The 24,850-nt window shown below is 30.4% G+C and overlaps 1 protein-coding gene across 1 annotated transcript in view; it reads left to right on the top strand.

Annotated features, from left to right (window-relative positions):
• LOC129221398 (set1/Ash2 histone methyltransferase complex subunit ASH2-like) overlaps positions 1-24,850 on the top strand; it is a 36,210-nt gene that overhangs the window by 2,167 nt on the left and 9,193 nt on the right. Inside the window, exons 2-15 of the mRNA XM_054855870.1 lie at positions 1,249-1,671; positions 10,217-10,306; positions 11,702-11,790; positions 12,398-12,489; positions 14,782-14,877; positions 15,189-15,275; positions 16,058-16,142; positions 16,752-16,836; positions 17,530-17,744; positions 18,603-18,680; positions 18,778-18,867; positions 21,853-22,046; positions 24,512-24,604; positions 24,699-24,797. Coding sequence (XP_054711845.1) covers positions 1,249-1,671; positions 10,217-10,306; positions 11,702-11,790; positions 12,398-12,489; positions 14,782-14,877; positions 15,189-15,275; positions 16,058-16,142; positions 16,752-16,836; positions 17,530-17,744; positions 18,603-18,680; positions 18,778-18,867; positions 21,853-22,046; positions 24,512-24,604; positions 24,699-24,797 — 1,816 coding nt within the window. The remainder of the gene's footprint in view (positions 1-1,248; positions 1,672-10,216; positions 10,307-11,701; positions 11,791-12,397; positions 12,490-14,781; positions 14,878-15,188; positions 15,276-16,057; positions 16,143-16,751; positions 16,837-17,529; positions 17,745-18,602; positions 18,681-18,777; positions 18,868-21,852; positions 22,047-24,511; positions 24,605-24,698; positions 24,798-24,850) is intronic.

Below are 24,850 nucleotides of genomic sequence, written 5' to 3'. Positions count from 1 at the left end.
CGAAAACGGCATTGGATGTTAATTGCAATGCAAACTATTGAAAACAACACAAATTGTGCCCTTTTTTTCCGGATAATTTGTAATTATTTTCTGGAAAAATGCAAAATTTAATCTTCATAACTTTTTTTTTGTTTTAATTGATTTAGACTCTTATGTGCTAAATACTGACTATTTTGCTTTTATTGTAGTGTTTTAAGGATTATTAATTATTTATTACTACTTTTATACTACAAATCCCAAAATATACTTATTATTTTAAATTTTTCACTTTGTCGCCATATTTGATCGTTTGCACAATGGAAGTGGACTAAAACTTCCAGAAACAGAATTGGACGTTTATATCAATGTGTAATATTGAAAATAACATTAAATGTGCAAAAAGTTATGAATTTTTGAAAATTAACTATTACTTTCTAGAAAAGAAAGTTTGAAATTTTAATGTAAGCGTCCTTTGATATGTGAAAAAAAAAAAAGATTATTGGCATTGGCCTATGATTGGCAGATGTTGATTTTTGTTACTATGAATTACATGGTATACCGATTGATGCAACAAGTTAATCATATTTATACTGAAATTTAGCATTGCATTTTGCTTAATATGTTTCGTGTAACCTACTTATAAGAAAATAAAAAGTATTGTAAACCAAAAGCGGATGCTAAAAGGTTGCTGCAGGACTACAGCAAAACGCTATAATATTACGCGTGACATCAAAGAAACGCTAAAATAAGTTGAAAGTACTCTGTTTTCAACAAATAGTAAACAAATTAAGACAATTTTGAACAAAATGTTTTAAAAAAACTTAAAATTTTGACAGAGAAAACAAACGAAAAAAAAAAACAAGTTTTTTTTTTTAATCTAAGGGGAGAAGTTTCAGTTCTTCTGCATCGCTACTTTAAACAATTTTAATTATTTTGAAAATATTACTATTTAAACTTAAATTTTGAATGAAGCGAGTAACCTGGAATTTTCTAAAAAACAACCTGGAAAACCTGGAAAAGTCAGGGAACTTTTTTTAAACAAAAGTGTATGAACCCTGTGATCTCATTTGATTTAGATTCCTATTGGCTTCATGATTTAATTTTTGTATAATTAACTGAAAAGATGGTTTCTTCCATCTATACACTAATTTTACTAAGGCAGGTTTTTTTTTTTTAACAAATGGATTTGAGACTTTATGGATACATACACCTTTTCTTCTTTATACATATGAAGTATAAAATAAAAATCTATGTGTTATTTGCTTTTAGTTTGGAAGAGAAGATTAGGGATTTGAACCAAAATAAAGCAGACATTAAAAACAGTGAACAGACTAATTTAAATGGTGGAACAGAAGTTGTGAGTGAAATTGATACTAATTCTGTAGCCGAGACTAATCAAATGACTGTGGAAAAAAATCTTCAAAATTTAACATCTTTCAGTAGCGATGATGCACAAGAATCCAAAGAGTTGTCAGCTGTGGAGGGGGAACCTGCTTCCTCAGACAACAATATGCTTGAAGCCAGTGCTGTCATCTCAAACGAAAATTCCATGGAGGTTCAGGACAAAGAAAACACTCCTTCTATTCAGGAAGAAGAAAAGAAATTAACAGAATGTAAAGATTCAACATTTGAGTCTAAAGAATCTAAACTGTCTATTGATGAGTTACCTGTTGATCCACAAAATTGTTACTGGTAAGTTTTTCTTTTGATGATGATGTTTATAAGCATGTATTACTGAGTCATTGTGCATGATACAGTGGACTCCCTCTATCTGAACACTCCCTAATGTGAGCATTCTGAACATAATTTGATGGTCCCAGTGAAACTCCATTTAACATAGGCTGACCTCTCTGTATGATCCCAGCATCATGAACGCTATTTTTAACCCTGTTCAGTTATTTCTATACATAAATGGCAACTTCTACAAGTATGTATGTCCATGGTAAGCTTCAAAACTACTGAACCGATTTGAACCATTTTCTCAACGTAGATAGCTACATTATCAGGAAGAAATATAGGCTATTATTTATTTCTAAAAAACTTAGTTTAAAGAAGTTATTATGAAAAACATTTGAGCAAGTGACAATGTGTTATATTTTCTCATCTCTCTGTCGATCAATGTCGATTTGTCAAACCAAAGAAAAATTCTTATTTTGCATTTTTTTCATTTGCAAAAGAGTGAAACTTATAAAAAGTTTTGGTTTGCCTTTGATATTTTGTAGTTTGAATTATGCTTATATAAGGTCTCAAAATGCAAAATTTTATGTCTAGTTTTCAAATTTTTTCCCCAAGGGAGATACCCCCGAACCCCCTCAAACTAAGGATATTCTATATCTTATTTAAGATGGTCCTTGAACCACTTTCCTGATACTCCCCTCCCTCCAAAGTCAATGATAAGATGTATACATGTGGGGATCAAGAAAAAAATATTTAGTTAATTTTAATTAGGTGTAATTAGGATTAAATTATATCAATATACATTTGTTTCATTTATAAATTAACAAAAGTTGTAAACCAGGTGGAAGGCATTGCTGAAACTGAGAAGTTGAAATCTTTAAAAGGCTGTTTTTAGGGATTTTTTCTCACTTTTTTGAGGGATCACGTTCATAGTAGACATATAAGAGGGGGGACATTACTCTTACGATGGATATCCCTATAGTTAATACAATCATTAATATTTTTAATTTGGGGCCCCGCAAAAACTAGAGCCGCCATTGGTAATGCATAGCTGCCAAGTGCTCCGTTTTTCCCGGAGTTTCTCCGATTTTTATTGCGTATTCCGAAAATCCGATTTATTCCAAAAAACTCCGTTTTTTGACTTTGCTTGTACACTTTTTGATTTCTGAGGAAAAAGAAGAAATTTCCCTATCCTGGAAGGTAGGAATTGTGCACAAACTCAACAAAAGAGGAGGCAATTTTATGCCCTGGAAGCATTAGTGTCAAGATAAACACTGAGTGGGAGCGCTAATCGATCGGAGAACATCGTTTTTTCATTGAGCATTTCAGCTACGTGCCGAACGTAGCCGCCATGTTTGGTCATTCAGAAGATGGAAGTAGACGATGCTTAAGTGCTTTCGTTTTCAAAGACAAAGCAGAATTGGGGGTTTCTTTTAACTGCAAACTAATGAAAATCAGCAAAATGTGCTACAAAATGTTTTTTTTTTTTTTTTGGTTATTTTAAATAATTTTATTGAGAAATGAAAACAAGTATACTATTTAAAATTTCATCTTATCCCTATTGCTTTGGACACGAATGTGCTAAAGATTCTCAATTAAATTGTAGTTTCATGGGGATTTTTTATTTTCAAATTATTTTCATGCAACAAATTCAAAATTTTATATCTGAATTTTTGACTTAGTCGCCATATTTGGTCATTTGCGAGATTTAAGTACACAAAACTCTTAAAGTGGCCAAGTTTTCAAAATCGGAATTAGATGTTTATTCAATGCAAACTATTGAAAATAATGCAAAATGGGCTTCTTTTTTTTTTTTTCGGAAAATTCTTAATTTTTTTCTTGAAAAATGAAAAAAATTTTTCTTCAGAATATTATTTTATCCTGATTGGTTTGGATGTTAATGTGCTAAAAACTGTCTATTTCATCTAAATTTTAGTTTTTTTAAGGATTATTAATTATTTATAATTACTTTTAATGCAACAAATTCAAAAATCTATCATCTTAAATGTTTTGCATTGTTGCCATGTTTGGTCATTTGCAACATGGAAGTAGACAAGACTATTAATAGCCTAAGTTTCCGAAAACAGAATTGGTTGTTTGTCTCAATGCAAACTATTAAAAATAACAAAAGGCAAAAAGTTATGGTTTTTTTTAAATTATTTTTTTGAAAGAGAAATTTTATCTGTATTTGTTCCTTATTGCCTCGGAGGCTTTGCTATAAGCTGATACCATTTCATCTAAAATGAAGGTTCCTGCTGACTTCTCATTTATTTATTTATTTATTTTAATAAATCAGAAATCTATTTTAACTTGAATTTTCCATGTACAAAAAAAGTATTGAATGACTCTATTTTAAAATGTGTGAAGTCCTATTCATCTATTTTTTTCATGAAAGTTGTAAAAACTGCCCCATCTCCCCTCCAGTTTGTGTTTCAAAACTTGATGACAGTGGTGGCTACTAAGTTTTTGGAGTCTAGTGGTCACTGGCCACTTAGAAGATTTCCAAGTCTTGACCTTTACTATGAAGTTGCTTTACTTCCAAGTATAAGAAGTAATCGTGTTTTTTTTTTTTTTTTTAAATCTTCAATATGTTCTTATGCAATGCATTTTCAATATATGTAGGATATGTATAAAGGAATATTTTTAAAAAGGGTTGCACTTTTATTAAATCAAACAATAATCATGTTTTTTTTTTTTTTTTAATTTTCAATATGTACCTACGTAATGATGCTTTTTTAATGTAAAATATTTTTATCTTATACTTGGTTGTAGTTTTGTTGAAAATCTAACATGAAAATTCAGAAACGCATTGTAATGGTGCTTAGAACTTATAGAAGCTTACGGTACAGAAGGAAGGTTTAGCACAGGCCCTATTTGGTGCTCCTATTTTAACCCTCATTGCTCCTATTTTTTCCCTTAAGTGCTCCTATTTTTTTTATCTTGAGGTTGGCAGCTATGGCTAATGAGTGACTTTTTATTCTATTAGGTGCGCTGATTTCAAATACTACACCCATTTTTGTTAATCACATAAGATATTTTCAGCTCCTGGGCTTTAATATATAGGCAGTATTTTTTCCTATTCTGGGAGAAAGATTGTCTTTGCAAAATATCTGTAATTTTATCACTAACAATCAAGTTTATGCATCAAACATACAATTGGAAATCAGTTACTAAATCTAATATTAATTTCATAGTGATTAGAACAGTTACCAATTATTAATTACAATGATTCAATTGTAACGTAAGGCAATTTGTACAACTGCGCTGTTTTTGAATCCAAAGACTACGTGTTAATGTTTCTCAGCTTTCACCATGTAACCAAAATATCACCATTAAAAGAATCTCTAAATCGTTTGTTAAATTGTAAAATAATCCACTAACTAAATTAGGCAAGTCCATAAACAGCACAAAAACTTCTATGAATTTGTCTTTGTACACAATTTCAAACACTCACCAAGTTTTACTACTTGTTTCGGCTGAAAATATTTAACATAATTTTATGGTTACCAAATATATCTCAGTATTTGGCAACAATATTTCTTTGACAAAAATTAATAACAGATAGTTTTACAAAGTAGAGAGGGGGAGTATTATACGAGGTATCTCAAAATGATAACCGCAAATTTAGTAACATTTTAAATTGCACCAAGAACCTACAATAATTGAAATTTCCCAAAATTACTGAGAGATTATGGGCGGCTACATTTTTAAAAAACTGTTTGTATTTCAATAGCCATACGTAGAAAGTTTTAGAGTATGTTCAACAAAAAAAAGAGAGAAAAATATATTAACTGATAAGTTCTGATTTCATGTTTTATAAATTCTTCAAATTTTTATATTCCAGGGCTCCCAAATGGTCCGCTTTTCCCGCCAAAGTCCGTTTCTTAGGGTAAAGTCCGCTTTAGACCGCTTTTTAACACTTTGGTCCGTTTTGTCCACTTTTGTATTGTTTTTACTAAACAATCAGATTTAAAAAATTTTCATTACATTAAAAGATACTGTGTGCTGACTTATGTCATTCCCGAACACGCTGCCACGGTGCCGTTTTTCTATTGAACTTGACTTTCTAGTATTATTTCGCTTCAGATTGACGTCATTACTCCTCCTCCCACCGCTGTAACATGGAAATCTAGCAAACGGAGAAGTTTGGGGGAAGAGTTATGACGTGAAATCAAAGCATCTTGCTACCGATATTTCTCACGGGTTCGTACGCACTTGAAAAAAATCAAGAATTTTTCATCAGTGCAATTTTCTGAACTTGTGTTCGATATGTAGCATCGCGAAAAATTACTTCCTGTGTTTGCGAGTTCAATCTTTTTGCATCTTGATAATATTTAGATGTTTTTGACAATCAGAAGTTACTTTAACATTCATTAACTTAGATTAGCTTATTTTATGTTTAATTACAATAGATAATAAACTTTTTTTCGGAACCATGATAACATCAAACTTTCTTGGACTTCGCCGAAAATTGCTTGCTGGGTTTTGAGATTTCAATCTCTTTGCATCTTGTAAATATTTTGATATTTTTGGCAATCAGAAGTTATTTTGACACACTCCACCATAGATTAGCTTATTTTTTTGTTTAATTTTAATAGATAAGAGACTACTTTTTTTTTCAAAACCATGGCAACATTGAACTTACTCGCACTTCGCGGAAAATTGCTTGTCGTGTTTGAGATTACAATCTTTTTGCATCTTGTTAATATTTTGATATTTTTGGCAATTGGAAGTTATTTTGGCATACGCCACCATAGATTAGCTTGTTTTTTGTTTAATTTTAATGGGTAATAAAATTCCTATTTTTTCGAAACCATGGCAACATTGAACTTACTCGCACTTCGCGATCTTTTTGCATCTTGTTAATGTTATGATATTTTTGGCAATCGGAAGTTATTTTGACATATGCCATCATAGATTAGCTTATTTTTTGTTTAATTTTAATAGATAATAAACTTTCTTATTTTTGGAACCATAGCAGCATTGCACTTACTCGAACTTCGCGAGGAATTGCTTCTTGTTTTTGAGATTTCAATCTTTTTGCGTCTTGTACATATTTTGATATTTTGGGCAATTGAATGTTATTTTCACATATGCTATCCTAGACCAGCATATTTTATGTTCAATTTTAGTCATGTTTAGTTTTAGAGAATATTTTTTTTTTGGAAATTATGCCAACAGTGAACATCGCGAAAATTTGATTCTTGTGTGCAAGATTTCAATCCTGTTGCATCTTGTAATTATTTTAATATTTTTTAAAATTGGAAGCTGTTTTGACATGTGCTACCTCAAATTTTTTTATTTAATTTTATTTTTAAAAACTAAAAAACTTTGTATTCTTATTTTTTTAAGTACTCATAATGAGTATTTTCAATTTGAAAATATAGCTCTATGAATCTAAACTTACACATTTATTTATTACATTAAGTTATTCGGTAAAAGCAGGCTCAAATTTACATTCAGTATATTTATCGCTTAAGCATCATTTGTGTATTTTTGGGTATGGTGACTTCAATAAAAAAAAATTCTTTCTCACTGATTTTTATATCTACTTGAAGACAGTTACAATATTTTTTTTGGTGCCCGAACTAATAATACATAGATATGAAGAAATGATTTGGATACTTAGCATACTAATAAACGATTTGGCAAACCTCTAATATTTTTGAACTTAGTAACGTAGCCAGAAATTACCTCCTGCTTTGGTGTTTGGTCATAAACTCTCATATGTATATAAACTTACCATATTTAGGCTGGAAATATGTGTAAAAACCAAGGGCTGTGGAGAGGGAGGGGGACCTCCTGGCCTCCAAACTATATCTTCTTGTCTTGCGGTACCTTATATCAAAATGAATTCTCTTGAAACTGGTTATGTGAAAAATTTTGTTAACTACTATGTGCTAAGGTGTTTACTGTAATAACTGTATCTAAAAAGTCTTTATTAGGTGTGCACTGATTGATCGGTCACTTGGGTGATTATTTTTAACTAGCCAGTTTTTACCTGTTAAGTAGTAGAAAATTTATTTTACAATTAAAGTTACTCTGTAAGATGGTCAGTTACATGTTTGCTTGTCACTCCCCCCCCCCCATCCAAATGTTTGTGTGAATAATATAATTCAATGGATGAGAAGTTCAGATGTACAGAAGGTAATAAGGATTTATCATTAAAAATCATTATTTTGGCTAATTAACGAATTATCTTCATGTATTTATTGCCAGGCAGCTAATTTGCTTTTTGGTGCTACCCTGGGTTTAACTATGAATGGTCCTCTCAAGGTCCTCTTTTTAATCCTAACTGGTCCTCTTTGGTCCCCTTTTTGATTCAAAGTGGTCCTCTTTTACCCTTTTCTATGGCTAAAATATGTTGGGAGCCCTGATATTCTTAAACGTCGTTCTTTCATTTCTGAATGAATACTGTTTTGTTTTTTATATTATTGCTATTTTACTTCTATAAGTAAGGAAGAAGCTCGATTTTTAATCATGTCAAAGAGGTGTGTTTTGAGTTCTTTCAGCTAAAACATAAAACGAATGAAAGTAGCAATTGTTTCTTACAGTTATTACTGACCCAGGCAACGCTGGGTATTTTTGCTAGTTACCTCTATATGGAATATGTTCACGGTACTGGAGAACTCCTATGAATCAAATTAGAAAGCCTGAAATACATTCACAATTTTATCACATTGATTGAAGTCCCCTAAGGAAAATGCTACTAAATTTGCAACATATGTCGCAGAACATATGTCTGAGCTGTTGAACAGTTCTGTTCAAATGTGAGAGGACAAATTTTCTGCGGAAATTCTGCAGATTTCTGTGAATTTTCTACAGAAACTGCTTTAGAAGACAGCTACAGAGACTGCTTAGAGAGTTTAAAGAAATCTGCTGATCTCTTTAAATTATGAGAAAATCTAAAGTTCTTGGAAATTACTGTAATTCAACGGAAAGCTCGCGAAAAATTGTTGTTTTAAGCAGGGCTGCGGAGTCGGAAGGAAAATGGCCGACTCCGACCCCGACTCCGACTCCTGGATTTTGAAACGCCCGACTCCGACTCCAACTCCGACTCCGGATTTTTTTTTAATTTTTTTAATTGTATTTTTTAAACTTCCTCTCTCCATTCAAGGGAAGGGGGAAAACCTCTTAACAGAGATTGAAATATTAATTCCTTTTTATGAAAATTTAGCATTTTGTTTTTTATTGTAAACCCAAGACGTCATACAACGTTAGAAATTCAATTTAAAAATCAAACTTTCCAATAGTTACGAGTTAAAAAGTGAGATGACTTAAAAATCCCTTTTTAAAATTTTGAAAATGATTATCTGTAATTTGCCCCCCTTTAATGTTTAACAAATATATATTGATCAAATCGTGTGCTTTCAATTTTTGAAAGCTGTAACTTGAGAGAAGAAAAACTTTTTTTCTAAATCCAAGTTCTTGAGAGGGAGTGGTTTGCCCCTGGTGACATCCATCTAATAGATGACACCCAAAGTTAATTTCAGAGTTTATAAAAAATATAAATACTTTAATTCTGAAAATTTTCACGAATATATTTTAAATTATATTTCATCAATAAAATTTCAACGAAAATAGGGCACATATGCGTCAGGAGCTAATTTTACACAAAACGCGGCGGTATACAAATTTGTACGAATAGCTTTTACTGTACCTATATTTCTTCTTCGCTAATTTTTTAATTTAAATTTTATTGGCTGCTTTAGAATTAACCTAAATATGAAGATTTTAAGATTAACTGCAATTCTTGAGTGTTGTAATCAAGAAATTTTTTACACTTATTTTGTTACATACTTTTTAGTGAGAACCAAGCTTACAGAAATAGTCTTAATAAAGAAAAAAACATTAGATTATTTCATCGAATCTTTTGGATTCGTGCTTTCGAGCCAGAACTTCTTTGAATTTGCCGATCACACTTAAACGTTTCAACCTTAGCTACAGGCGTCGACTTACTAATTTGTTACGTTTCTTTTACTATTTTAAACTGAGATAGAACAAAACACTATATTTCTATTTTTATTTGAAAGTGATTACTTGAAAATGTTATTCAACAAAACCGTTTGCTGACAGTTACTATTAGTTAAGTTAAAAAGCAAGCAAACTAGGGGACGGCTACAGAAAGTTCGGTAAGCATTCAAGCTAGCTGATTGCCATAATGGCAGTTATTTTCTCATTAGTATCTTTTTATACATGTAATCGAACCAATTGGTAATCAATTTTTAAAAAATGCAAGGAGAGTCAGTGAAAAGGAAAGAAAAAAAGAAGCCCGGAGTCGGAGTCGGCATGTTTTCCAACGACTCCGACTCCGACTCCTTTATTCCAAAATCAGTCCGACTCCGACTCTTCGACTCCGACTCCGACTCCGACTCCACAGCCCTGGTTTTAAGGCATGAAATAATATGAAAGGCTATTTGATCTGTATTATGTCAAGTAACTGACTTTATATTACAATTGAATTTAACCTTTTACTTGTTCTTTTTTATTTAGTCATTTCAACTGATATAACTTTATATTGGAACTGAGCATAACTTTTTATTTGTTCATTTTTATTCAGTCGCCGAGGAAGAAATTTAAACATTGTAGAATTACAATGTGGTGGATGTTCCAAATGGTTTCATGAGCCATGTATTACCATTTCTCTTGGGTAAGCAATCTATATAAATAAAACAAAGAATATATATATGTATGTGTTTGTATGTGTATGTTCCCTATACAAATCCACAGTTTACGTCGGATCTGGACCAAATTTGGCAGGGAGGTACTTGGGCATCCGAGGAAAAATGTAGGGCGGTTTTGAAACACCAAAAAAGTACTGAACCGTTAAAATTTTAATATTAGGAGATTAGGACCCGAAAATGGTGTTTTTCTATATTATGAGGGCGAAAAAATGCTCAGGAAAGTTAGAATAAAATATCCATAGAAACCCCTAATTTTTCTGCTTGAGATTAAATTTGTTCCAAAGTTCCAAGATAATTAGGATGTGAATTATAACTGTTTTTGACAAATTTCATGCTAAAATGTAGGTAAGCCTTTAATTAGAAATTCATTGTTGAACAATGCTTTTATTAAAATTTGTAGTGTGAAGAAAATCATTGAGAAGAAAGATTTGTTGCCATTTTTTTCTCAACAAATAAAATTCTAGCTTTTGTTTTGAGGCTTTTCCTATAATCGGGGGATTTAAAATTTTTCCTGTTTGGTTATTTTTTTAGGATTTGTTGGAAAATTTTAGATTTTTTTTTTGTCCAATTATGATTGTTGAACATGCATCACTTGACTTAACTTTTATTTGCGAGGTATACCGTGTAAGCCAGCATTTTCAAATTGTACTGTGAAAGTTTTATCCTGGTAGTTTAAATTTAAACCTATCTCTTTTAAATGTTTAATTCTAATTTAAGGAAAAAAAAAGACATGTAAAAAATAAATCAGGCAAACTATCAACCATTCTGCTGTACACTTTTGATAATAATGAAATTCATGTATGATTGTGTACAATCAAGATTCTTACAACATCTAGTCATTGTTACAGCATCTATTTTTTGGGACGGTTTTCCAACACATTGCAAATGATGAGAATCACTTTGTACATAGATACAAACAATGTAATACCGAAATGGGCAACATTCCAGGGACCTCTAACACAGCTCCTCTCTCTCAGCGCTCTTAATCCCATCTCACTGTTTCGTCTCTTTAACATTCTCAATGACTCCCCTTGGAGCCATAGACTACATTCAGTCAGTGATCGAGTGGTCATGAATGCACCCTTGACTGAGTGTAGGACAATGACGGTTCACAACAAAGATCATGTGTAATTGTTTTGTTTTCTCTCATTTAATGCACATCTCGTCGTCTCAGAGCAGCAGTAAGACATCTAATCCCAGAAATAACACTAAGATATCTTACTGTTGCTCTGAAGAGGCAATATATAGTTATGTCAAAATCCTTGATTTTTTTTTCTCTGAAAAGAAGATTATTCTGTGTACTCAACTGATTAGTATAACAATGTTGGTTTGATTGCAAAAATGTTTTTTTTTTCCTTTAGAAAATGTCTTCCTTTTATGACTTATTACACATTCTGTTGCAAACATTGTTCAGCAACTGGCATCGAGACATTTTCAAAGAAGCAGCCGAGTAAGTATTATTATAGAATCTACAACAAACTAATATTTAGAATTTCTAAATTTGTATGCAAAAATAATAATAATAATAATAACTTAAAATTACCAAAGCAGTATTAAGAAATTTTGTGAAACATTGAATTGGTTTTGTGTGTGTGCTAAGTAGTTAATCAAGTATTATGTGAAATCAGTCCAACAGGCAATAAAGTTATATAGCTTATATTGTTTAAGGTTTGATTTTTAAGTTGAAAGACATTTATGGAGTTATACATTTCTTCCTCTACAACGTCTGTATGAATACAAAGTTTTTGATAAAAATTTGTGTTTGTTTTGAAGCAAACTTTTCTGAGTGTTTATATTATAGTTTATCTTAAAATTGTACTCAAAAACTATAAAAAAATATCACATCAATTTTAAATAATTTCCAAGTATATTTCTACTCATTTTTATTTATAGTCATACAAAGTACAAATTAATGTAGTATGTTTATCGTATTAATTCTCTTAATAAAACTTATTTCAATTCAACTTATTTGTATTGCATGTTTACAAGCTCGCATGTTTACTTGCTGGCTTTCTTAATTCCTGTCACTTAATCATCACTTTTTTTTTAATTTGCAGATTTCAGTCAGATATGTGGAACTGCTATAGCTAATTTGATGCAGCAGTCCTCTGCAGATGGTCAACCCCGTACTATGTTTTCTAAAGATAAGGTTAAATTCTTATAATTAACTGTTTGTATGAAGTGATTACCATTGTTCATGTTGAGAAGCATTGATAAATCAAATATTGTTTGGCACATATTTGAAAATGAAAATTTATATGTACCTTTTATATAGATGCCCTAATAACAACCTACCCTAGATATCACCCTCTTCTTATAATGGGAGTACAGTTGAGGCAGTGAGAAGTAAAAGGATGTAAGTGGCAAAATTAAAATTTTGTAGATAACCATTACACATCGTAGTACAATGGACACAATGTCCAAAAGAAAAAAAAAACATTTTTCCCACTGAATGTTTTTCTTTTCTGTACTGCAGTTCTCGCAACTCTAATTCAGGATGTCTAAATGTGCTGCTGCTGTTTTTTTTTTTTAACACTAGGGGATTCTGTTCCCTGCTGGCTAACGCTCACCAACCCCTGAAGTTTGCTTCGTAATCTTATTTGATTTGCAGAAATGTAAATCTTCGATTAGAAAGAAACAGATTAAAAACGTATTATGAGCTCCCTTTGGAACAAAAAGCACCCCTTCCCCTTTTTTCAAAATAATTTGTAACAACTTGCAGAGTGATAAGGGCTAAGAGGCTCCTGAACATTGCAAAACTGCAGTTGTGTACATTTGAAAAGTCACTTTCATATTTGTGGTCTCTTGTAATATATTTTGCTCTTTAGCTCGGGGCTTGAATTGAGCCTAAGATTTTTTGTTACAATCAAAACCTTTAAAATTAGTGAATAAGAAAGAAGAAACAAACAATTCGAAAAGACATAACTATGGCAATGCCAAATAAAACAGCAATAATTTGAACTGAAAAGAGATTTTTCGAACTTGATTAAAACTGCTTGTAACTTTTTTTCTTTGGAGATAGAAGCTAAGTTTTTCGACCATAGGTCGAGTTAGATCTAAAGTGAAAAAGGTCGTTCTTTCCAGTGATGTCAAAAAGAAAACTCCCCTCGAACGATTCCTTCATTTTTTACTGGTAGACTTAATGAAGAAAGTAGTGCCTAAATTTTAGCTAAGCCTAAAAAAGTTCAAGCTAAAAACAAAATAACTCCCACCGTATTTAAGTTAGAGCATGGAAACAAATTGCGTAGAACACGGAAAATTCTATCCTTTCCAACGATATGTAATAATAACACGTGCAAGTAATTTTTCACCCCCTTAAATATGCAATAGTAGGCAATTTATATGAAATTTAAGCTTAAAAAATTAATTATAGGAAAACTAATTCAAATTTTATAAAACAAAACCCCAGGTGCAAACCTCCGGGACTCAAAGTAATTTTGTAGAAAATTTCAAGGCTGTATGTGCTATGGGGTCTCCTGGACGCAGGCCCGCCACAGACTTCCTTCCAGAATTTCTTTGAAACCTTACTTTTATTTAATATAAAGAGATACCAGAAATACTGCATTTTTGATTGAATTATATGAAAATTTTAAAAAATATGTATGGACACCGTGATTGAAATTTTTTCTTGCTCTTTTACATGAAATAGCAGCATGTATCTGATCATTAATGGGTAATAAGAAAATTCCCCATCATATTCTTAGTATTTCTCAAAGTAGTTCCAAATAATAAATTTTTCTGAAGTTTTCATTTTAGGTTATTTTTTTTAGCTGCACAAATTTTTTAAAAAATTTCATTCGGAGTTTCAATCCTTAAATGGCTATCATTCAAAGAAAATGCTTTAAGCTGTCTTATAATTATCTAAAACAGTTATTTATTTGATAAATTTCTTTTATACTCTTCATACCTTAAGAGAAAAAATTCTTTAAACATATTTTAATTGAAATTTCGTAAATTTATTTTTACGAAATGTAATATTTAAACAATGAAGAGCATCAAAGTAAGACAAAACAACATTAGAAGAAGCACAAATTTGTAAATTACAGCAGACACGTGTTTTGGCGTTACAGGGAACGCCTTCTTCAATGCAAAAAATAATGAGCTTATGGATGAAAAGACATTCGACAAAAGTTATGAGGAGCATATAAAGATTCTGGAGACTAAGGTTTTTCACTTATTATTTTCATGTAAAACTGAAATTTCGAATACATATTTTATTTTATTATTGTATTTTATGACAAATAAGCATATTTTGATTTCAATAGTCATTTCCTGGGTGGGTGTTATTATTATTTACTTATTAAAAAAAAACAGCCATGTAATCAACTATCAAGTTGTGCTTCAGGCTTAGTATTTTTGTCTAGTTTGTTGTGCAATTGATTCTTACAACTTCTTGCAACATAAAAGTATATTTTATTTATCAAAATTTTGTTTATTTAAGGAAGTCATTCCATACATTGTTGCTAACTGGGAACATCTAACACCTATGCAGAGAAGAATAAAGCAGACTTGGCATAATACTGTTCACAAAGTTATGGTAATAATTTGTCTCTTCTCTCTTTTCTTTTTGAGAGTTAATCTTCATTTTAAAGTTATTGCTTTGATTTTTATTCTCATTCCCAATTGTTTGAATTTTTGTTAAAGATTTTAACTTGTTGTTGTAGGTTTATCATTATTATTTTACCTTTCAATTTGGTATTCATAGCTGTGATAAACTAGCCCATACTCTATCCAAATGCTGACAAAATAAAGATATTATTAAAGCAAAGTTTGATTTAATATTTGCTTATGTAACTACACTAAATTTTATTTAAGTCATGTTAAGGATTTTTTTTTTTTCTTTTTAAGGTGAAAGATTCAGATATTTTTATGTGCGAAGAAAAAAATTTTGATGATAACTCTTCAACATATCCAATGTTTGGGTTAGTAAATCAGGTAAATATTAAACCCGATATTGTTTTTACTTTGTATATGTTGTATATTTAAAAATATTGAATGCTTTCTGTTGTTACTTTAAAGGGTTACTAATTATCTCAGGTTTTTATGTTCCAGCTTCTTCTGTAAATATTATTTTGAGTTATTACAGAAGTCGACTCAAATTAAAAGTGTGTACTGAAGTTTCTTGTAATGATACGCTAAATGTAACTACTTCTCATTAGAGTTTAAAATTGAAAAGTGAATGCAAAAAATGCTTCTGGTTTTTAACTAATTTAATCCAACCCAACAAATTTTGATTCATTATTAGTTTTTGATATTTTCAAAGGTGGAATTGTTTTTCTATCAAAAGCAAGAATTCAGTCATCTAAACATTTTTCAACAAATGCATTGTGTATTTTAAGCACGTTAAAAGTAACTCATGTTTCATACATTTTTGATTTATGTAAAGACATCAAAGTAGTATGGATCATGGCAAATTAGTGGTGAATATTTTTTGTTCCTGACAAAGATAACAGGATATATTTTGGTAGTTCTTTTTGATTGGCTTTTGCTGGAAAATTAGGCAAGGGAAATTAATTGCACTTTTTGATCATCACTTATGTTATTAAGTTGTGTGTAGCACATATAATAATAATTTTTGTTAATACTTGAATTATTGCTCTCTTAATGTTGGCTTACAAAAACTGTGGCAATGAAGTCATCTTCACTTCAATACTTAAATTTACTTTGATTCTTTCATTTTTTTATTTAAGTTAATTTTATTGCTATTTTTCTTGTAGGACTTGGCAAAAATTGGTCCTAGCTATGATAGTGTTTCTAGAGGCCCTCAAAAATTAAATATTGATTCATCTTCATCCCAAGGTGGTAAGTAAAAAAAAAAGAAAAGGACGATTATTTTATCCTATCCTATCTTATGAGATCATATCTTATGAGTTATACAGAAAATCATAATAATGATGTTTGAAATTTTTTATCCATTATTTTATTAAACTAATTATTATCATTCTATTAAATTTCATATTTTGTTGATTTTTCTTTTAAAATCTGATAAAAATTATTTTTTCCTGGAAGTTCTCTCAACATAAAAACTAACTCTATTTAGTTGCTAGTTTCATACCCTTACAATGTATGTAACATTGAAATTCAAATAGCAAAACTTTCTTTATTTAAAAATGTGCCTTAACACGTGAGAATGTCATTGTATCATTTAAAAAAATAGTAGCAATTTCTTATCTGTCTGTTTTGGGTATCATCTATTATTTTTTTTCTTGAATATTCAACATACTCTGTGATTGAAGAATAACTTTAGAAAATTTGTTGGCTGGATCTAAGTCATGACAGCATAATTTATTTAGTTTTCCCCTGTCAATAAAATAAATGAAAAGTTATTGGAAGTACATTTGTAATTATATGAATACTTTTGTATTTGAAACTATTTATGTGCAAATTTTTTAAAAAAATGTCATTAAATAGGAACTGCATTTAGTTCGAAAGGTAGAAGTAGCAAGAGAAAAATATTTGATAACCAGATGTCAACTGCTGGAAAAAGAGTTAAAAGGTAACCTTATGTGCTTTTGACTTTTATAATTTTTACTCAATCCAATTGCACTCATCTGAGTATGACACTTGGTGTTCATTGCATGAAATAAAATTTACTCACAAAGATATTGACAACATAACTTTTTCTTGCTAATAATTTCTCAGTTTTGTTTCCAAATTGAAATTTCATACATTGGCTATGATCACATAGAGCTACTGGTCGACTGGGGTTAGCTGATAACTAACCAGTAACCTTCCAATAGAGCTGCTGGTTAACTGGTTGTTTGCTGAAGTCATTCATTTAGCTTCTCTGGTAGAGCTACTGGTTGACCCCAGTTTAAGCTGGATGATTGGTTTATCGAACTACATGACATTTTTGACCAATAATATATTTTTCACGTGTGCATTATTTGTCTGTGCAAGTAACCGCATTATGAACCAAAAGCGTTTGATGGTCTCGCTTGGTGAGCAACTGATTATTAACCACTGACGTCATTAGCTATCATGTGATCGACCAATCGCAGTCAACCAGTAGCTCTATGTGGACGTAGTCGTTAACACATTGTCCGTCAATCTTACGGTTGACTAACGTCTCATTTTCAAAGAAAATGAATGAGTTCAAATGCTGTTCATCAATGTTGTGAAATGCATTTTTTTTTCTTCTAGGAAATACATGATGTTAATGCTTTGTAATTTTCTCTTGTTTTAACAGTGATTTAGTTATGCCTAAACTGCCACCTAATGGTTATCCAATGGAACATCCATTCAACAAGGATGGCTACCGATACATATTGGCTGAACCCGATCCTCATGCTCCTTTTCGACAAGAATTTGATGAAAGTCAAGATTGGGCTGGTAAACCTATTCCTGGATGGCTGTACAGGAAATTGACTCCCAGTAATGTTCTTATAGCATTGCATGATAGAGGTTTGTCGTTTCTGGGATGTGTTATTTTATTAAGATTTTCATATAAATTTGTTTTCTTACTGTAACTTTGTTTTTAATTGAAAGCATTTCTTTCAAGATGGTAGTTTTATTATTGATTCCAAAGTAAGAATTTTTTTTTTTCATGTGTGTATTGATTTAAAAACGTGTTGAAATGCAGCTGCCTTTTTTAATTAGGAAAAACACTATTAATTCACTTAGAGACATAAACTGTTATGTACAATTACTGTTTCTTAAAATTCTAGATTTAAAAAAAAATCGTAACTGTATTTCATCTCACATTTGCAAAGATTAAATAAGCCCGTTATAAATAACTTTCTTAGATAAAAGAAACAGCTTATGTGTAGTAAATTACAAAATGTATTGCATGCATGGGTTTCAGGGGTTGCTAGGATTTTTTTTTTTCTGAAGGGAAAATTGTATTGAGTTCCTTGAAACCCCAAAATATATGCATGCAATTTATTTTGTACTTCGCTTTATCTTTCTTAGCCATTTAATACAGTTGAAATATTTCAGACACAATATCTACACATATACAGTGGTGTACCTATCCCAGGTTTTACGCAGAACAGTAATTTTTAGCACCCCCCCTAAAGTAAAATTACTACACCCTAAACTAAAAAACCCCCTCAATTTTTAGAAACCACTCCTTTTTTCCTGGAAATGAAAGTTTGATAATACACATTAAAAAACGGATGACAAATATAAATTATGAACACATTTTATTTCTTGCCTGAATGGATGAAAAATAAAATTTAACATACATTATATTGGGGGAAAATTTCAGACTTGAAGTATTTTAATTTTTCATAGACTTTTAAAAATCCATTTCTTTTTTAGCACCTCAATTAAAGGTATCTGAGGATAGGTTGTCTGTAACTGGAGAAAAGGGCTATTGCATGGTCAGAGCAACTCATGGTAAGATCTCTTGTTGCTTGTTGAATTAAGTTTGCAATCTCAAATAATTATTTACAGAAAGAGAAAAAAAACTATTTGTTTTAAATTTAAACTTTAGGTGTTAACCGAGGCACATGGTATTTTGAATGTACTATTGATGAAATGCCTGATGGTGCTGCCACTCGTCTTGGTTGGTCTCAGCCATTAGGTAACTGTTTCCTTTTTCTAAGATTTTACTAACAGGGATGAGATTTTTCCGGCTTTTTCTGTTGGCTTTTAAAACCTTTCCTCCTTTTCCTCTTTTTTTTGCCTCTTTCAAGCCTTATTTTTCTCAAAAATCGGAAAAAAATACGATTTTTTAAAATTTTCGGTTTCCAATTTCTTACTTGTTCTATTTTTTCGCACTGAATCTTCGTCCTCCGCGATATCTGCCAAGAACGTACGTTTTGGAATCATGTCAACGACGTCAAACACGTGCTACGCCGAAAGTTGCATGCCTCGTTTGAGATTTCAATCTTTTTGCATCCTGAAAGTATTTCAATTATTTTTATTGTTGGGTGGTTTTTTACTCTTTTCTACCTTATATCCGCTTATTTTATTCATCATTTCAATAATATCTTTATTTCTTTAATTTATTTTAGAAAAAATGCAAAACTCAATCAAAAAATGTGGCTTAGCACCCACAGTCTCGATTTTTTTTTTTTTAACTTGGCATGGCTGCTTTTTTTTGTGTATTTAAGAAAGTGTAAAAAATATTTATGGTGAATCTCAAATGGTTTTAGGTTTTACAACCTGCTAAAAGTTTTGAGATTTCATGATTAAATGAGGCAACTGCAAGTTGTTCTTTTTATTCCAAAATTGTATTAGGAAGTTTTCAAAAACAAATTTTAGGTTCCAATGCAAGGAAAAAGATAACCAATCGTTTATATACATATATATTTATTTATTTTTAATTCTTACTATGAAAAGTATGTTCTACCACATAAAGAAATTTGAGATTTTTCTCTCTGTTGTAAATTTTTACTTTACAAAAATCTAATTTTAAAATTTATGTTCTCACTCGTTTAACACTATAAACTCAAATGTTTTTAATGAAAAAAATGTATTTTTCTCTAAAAAATATGAAAAGTTGACACTATTGTGTGATGCAGCCAAGATTGAACTCTGGCTCCCCCAACCCTTTGTTCAAGGACTCGGGTTAGAAATTGTTGCCTCTTTTTCAAAATTTAGATTTATTTAGGAATAAACACCCTTGCAAGAAATGGTACAATGTAGCAAATTGTACAAAATTATTACTCATATTTAATTAAATACATATTACCTTTAAAACTGGTAAATTAGCCATTTTTTTGTTGAATTTTTGGATATCATGACTTCCAGGTTCTATTTTGATGCGTTTTTGGATATCATCCCTTTCACTAAATTTTTTTGGATATCATCCCTTTTACGTAATTTTTTGGATTTCCTCCTTTTTGCTCTCTGACCACTCTCATCCCTGTATTAAACTTGCTCTGATGTTGTGTCAGGTTTGTTGAGACAAGGTTTATAATCGTTGAACAAATAGGAATAGAGTTATAAAGTTAATTGAGTTTTTTAAATGTGTCATAATGATATGCTAATGTAAGTTTTACACATCAATAATCATTTATACCGTATTAGCAGGCAGGCTGGAAAACGGCGAAGCTGACCAGTATTCCAGGAAATTCGAATTTTCCGGCATGCCGTATAATTAGAGGTTTGCAATATAACAAAAGTAAATTTCCTCATTCAGTTACAATCAGAAAGCAAACAACTGTAAGGAGAAAAAAAAAAATATTCCCAAAAGTAACCTTCTTTCGAAAAAATTGTATGGCATATAATATGTGCTTGTTATTTTTGGTTGGTCATTATTAATGGATTTAATTATATGACAATAAAGTAATTAATTCAGAAGCAATCATTGTTACTGCAATTTGTTCATTTTTTTTTAAATAAATTATTTTAGGTTCCTTTTAGAGAGGTAAGTTTAATTTTTATTTATTGGAATTGCTATGGTAAAATTTTTAGTACTGGTTTAGGGGCGGTAACTTACTGCTTAAATGTTTGCTTAGTTTTAATTTAATTTTTTATAAGATTATTCGTTATTAAACAATATTTTCTTGTTAGAATAACAAATGACATTGTTAGTAAATTTATTTACAAAATAAAACTGTTTATTAATACTAATAAGATACGTTTAGAACTTATATCCATTTTCAAGCTGAACATATATTTTTTATAGTATTAAATTTTTCCCTCACCTTGATTTTTCTGTCATGCTGGAAAGGATCAGGCAAGTGTTATTGAAAATCTGGTGACCCCCAAATTTTGCCGTGTGCCGGCTTCTGCGAGGAAATACGTTATAAAAAGCAAAATCATTATTATGTCATCAGTGAAAGTATCTGTGAAATCGACACGAAAATTCCCTTTCGTCTAGTGATCTATCTAGTTAGTGTTTTAATTCTTCTTTCCTTTTTTTTGCAACTTAATATTTAGCTTATGTCAGTGCAGAGGTGCAATATGCTCAATCATTTTGTATCAAAAATCTGATCCGTAGGAAATTTAATGCTAATATGAGGGATAAATTCTAACTCTATATTCATTTTTATAGCCACACATTTGTTCATATCAGAAAGTAAAAAATGTTTAACTGATATTTTTAGTACTTCACACTGTTTAGTACATTTCCGGAGGAAAATTTAGAATTTAAAAGAATTTCATTGATATTTGTTTGGTTGTTTTACACTTCCTTAATCATTTAAAAGCTACAAAAATTCTTATAAAATATTGAGAAGGTCTTAAAAGAGACTTTGTAAACATCTTTTAAAATAACTTCAAAATAAGGTTTTTGGTATCTTTCTTATTATGAAACAATTTTGGCAACAAGTTTGGTTGTGTATCAAAAGTTTTAAAAAAAATTGTGCTTGAAATACTAATTTTAAAAGTATGAATGCAGTCATCATTTCCAGGAGGTATACGCTAACTTACTGTGAGTTTTAAGTTTTTTTTAAGTTTTAGTTTAAGTTTACTTGAGATGAATATTATACTTTAGAAAAAAGAAAGTACACTGTTCGTGAAATTTTCTACTTCTACAATTTTTGTGAAGGGTATTTGAATATTAAGTGTTTGAATGTTATGTGTTTCATACAAAACAAATGTTTTTTTTTAATGAAAGGTAATCTACAAGGACCTTTGGGGTATGACAAATTTAGTTATTCATGGAGATCAAGGAAAAGTACTAAATTCCATGAAAGCAAGGGCTATCATTATAATGATGAAGGCTATGGACAAGGTGATGTTCTTGGTTTCCTCATACACCTTCCACATACAGCAAATCAACCTGTGTTGCCTCCTATTTATAAAGATAAGGTAAACATTTTTGTTAGATTTAAGTAGCGCCTCTTTCATATGTTAGAAAATATTTTCATATTTTTTATTGATTACATTGCAAATCATTATCTTTTAGTTTTAAATGCAAATAATTCTTCCAAAATCTTATGGATTTGATGTGTTTTTTAATTTTACAGTCATTTAACCACATGAGTAATAGTTTAATATTGAATCGAATACACAGCAGTAGTAAAAAACTTTGAGAAAATTCTGCATAATCGATGCATAGTTCGTCAACAAATCTGCTGAAAAAATAGTGTTATACATAATCTTAATAGTGCCATAAAATGTGCAACATATACTAGTAGGACATTAATTTAAAGAAGCTGTGCAGTGAAATTGTGGTTTAAATGGGAAGGTGAGATTTGAACTGGGGTTGTTTCAATCACCAGACCAAAATCAAATCCAGCTTTTGCTGTGTGACAACTCTTGAAAAAAGATTTTTGTCAGTTTTGTCTTTTCTGCCCTTTATATGTGTTCTTTATTAAAGCCTTATGTTATTTATAACTCTTACTCTCCCCTCCCATTTCTGTTTGAACGTTTGTTGTATACTAAATTTATAAGTATATTATTAAATAGTAATTGAATAGCTTGATCTGCTGTACTAAGTGCAAAAGTCATTTCTGCAGCTGAGTTCAAAATAAGAAATTGGGGTTTAAAATCTTCAGCCTTCATGTATTTGATTCCAATGCAACTTTTTCAGAAGTTTTCAAAAAGTATTTCCCATTGACAAATGCCCATACAACATTATGTTTAGGTGAAATGTGTGACAAAGAACAATCTGGTGACTATAACGCAATTTTAATAAAAAGAGCAGATATGACTTTCGTGCTTAGCACAGCAGTGATGCAATATCATATACTAGCAATTGTGCAATTCCATGTCAGATTAATCACCTTCTCGACCTCACCATCTTCGATTTTAATGACATTTGATGTAAGGGGCATATATGTAGTAATGTATTGGCAGTAATCCTGCCAAATTTTAGAATTCTACTTTAAAAATTTTATGAAATACCCCTGCTCTCTCTAATACTCTGTTAAAAAATTGAAAAAGTACAAAAAAAATCCTGAAAAGTTGCGACATTCAAATGACGTAACTTCTCTCATAATTATAGCGGCTTAAAAATTTAAACCATTGTAAAGCTAAAGAATAGAGCTTTCTATTGATATACATAATGACTTTCTTATGACAAGTTTAAGTTTCAAAGTCATTCACTGTGACTTTTGACCTTGAATATCTCAGAACATGCCCCCTTATAATTTCTTCAAAAAAAAAAAAAATATATATATATATATATATATATATATATATATATATATATATATATATATATATTATAGCTCTAACACTATTCTTCCTCTATACTAAAACTTAGATTGAGATCGCAATGGCAAGGTACTGAAAAAAAATCAGGAATGTTCACGTGTTTTACATTGTGGAATTCCATACGTCAGGTCAGTCATCTTCTTGACCTCCTCACCATTTTCGATTTTAATCAAATTTCGTGTGAAGGACGCTTATGACAAGATAAGTAATTCTGCCAATTTTTAGAATTCTGCTTTAAAAATTTTACGAAAGACAGGGCTGTGAACAAACTGAAAAAGTACAAAAAAACCGAAAAGTTGTGACATGCAAATGACTGTAAATACAATCCTAATTGCAGTAGAATAAAAATTTAAAAACCATTGTGAAGTCAAATAATGAACTTTCTATTGGTTTAAAACATGGCCTTCTCATGACAGGTTTAAGTTTCAAGGTAATCCACCGTGACTTTTGACCTTAAATATCTCAAAACACGCCCTCTTAGAATTTTTCCAAAAAAATATATTTTGTAGCTCCATCACTGTTCTACATATATTTTAAAAGAAATTCTAAGGTAGCATGTTTTGAGACATTCAAGGATGAAATTAACGGTAAATTGAACTATGCTGAACACTTGAAAACGTTCACACCGTTGATGCACAGTGAACCTTGAAACTTAAAACTGTTGTGAGAAAGTCATGTTTTATACCAATAGAGAGTTCTATTCTTTAACTTTACGATGTCTTTTCAATTTTTATTCTACTGTAATTAGGATAGAAGTTACAGTCATTTGAATGCCTCAACTTTTTTTTTTGTACTTTTTCAGTTTATTAACAGCCCTGTATTTTGTAAAATTTTTAAAGTAGAATTCTAAAACTTGTCAGGATTACTTATCTGGTCAACCAGTCCCTCATACTAATTGTGTTAAAATTAGAAATGGTAAGGTCAAAAACTTTTTTTTATTTATTTGACATGGAATTACTCAGCTGTGTTATTCATAATTTAAATATCAGCAACTGATTTGTGTCTGAAACTTTTCATACATAATATTTTATCTTAAAATTATAACTCGTTTCAATGAAAGGCACTAATTTTTATTCATATATTTAACTTATCTCTTGTTCCATTTTTATTTTTAGCCTCTTGTGAAATTCAAAAGTTATCTTTATTATGAAGAAAAAGATGAACTTCAGTTAGAACTAAAAAACATGAAACCTTTGTTTGGAAGTAAAGTAAATATGCTCATGCACAATTGAATATTTTCCTCCTAAATATAACTTTTAACTTAATCAGTGTTTAAATTTTTTTTCTGTATTTTATGTTTAGATTGTCTTTTACAAAAATGGAAAGAATATGGGTGTAGCTTTTGAAAATATCAATGTTGGCACTTATTACCCTGCAGTATCATTATATAAAAGTGTTACTGTAAGTTTTGTTTCCCTCTGGGAACTTTTATCTTTCCTACTTCTCTCTTTTGT

This window comes from Uloborus diversus, chromosome 4 (genome assembly GCF_026930045.1).
Source record: "Uloborus diversus isolate 005 chromosome 4, Udiv.v.3.1, whole genome shotgun sequence".
Lineage (NCBI taxonomy): Eukaryota > Metazoa > Arthropoda > Arachnida > Araneae > Uloboridae > Uloborus > Uloborus diversus.
The sequence above is the reverse complement of the archived record's forward strand: the minus strand, read 5'-3'. Positions and strand labels throughout refer to the sequence as shown.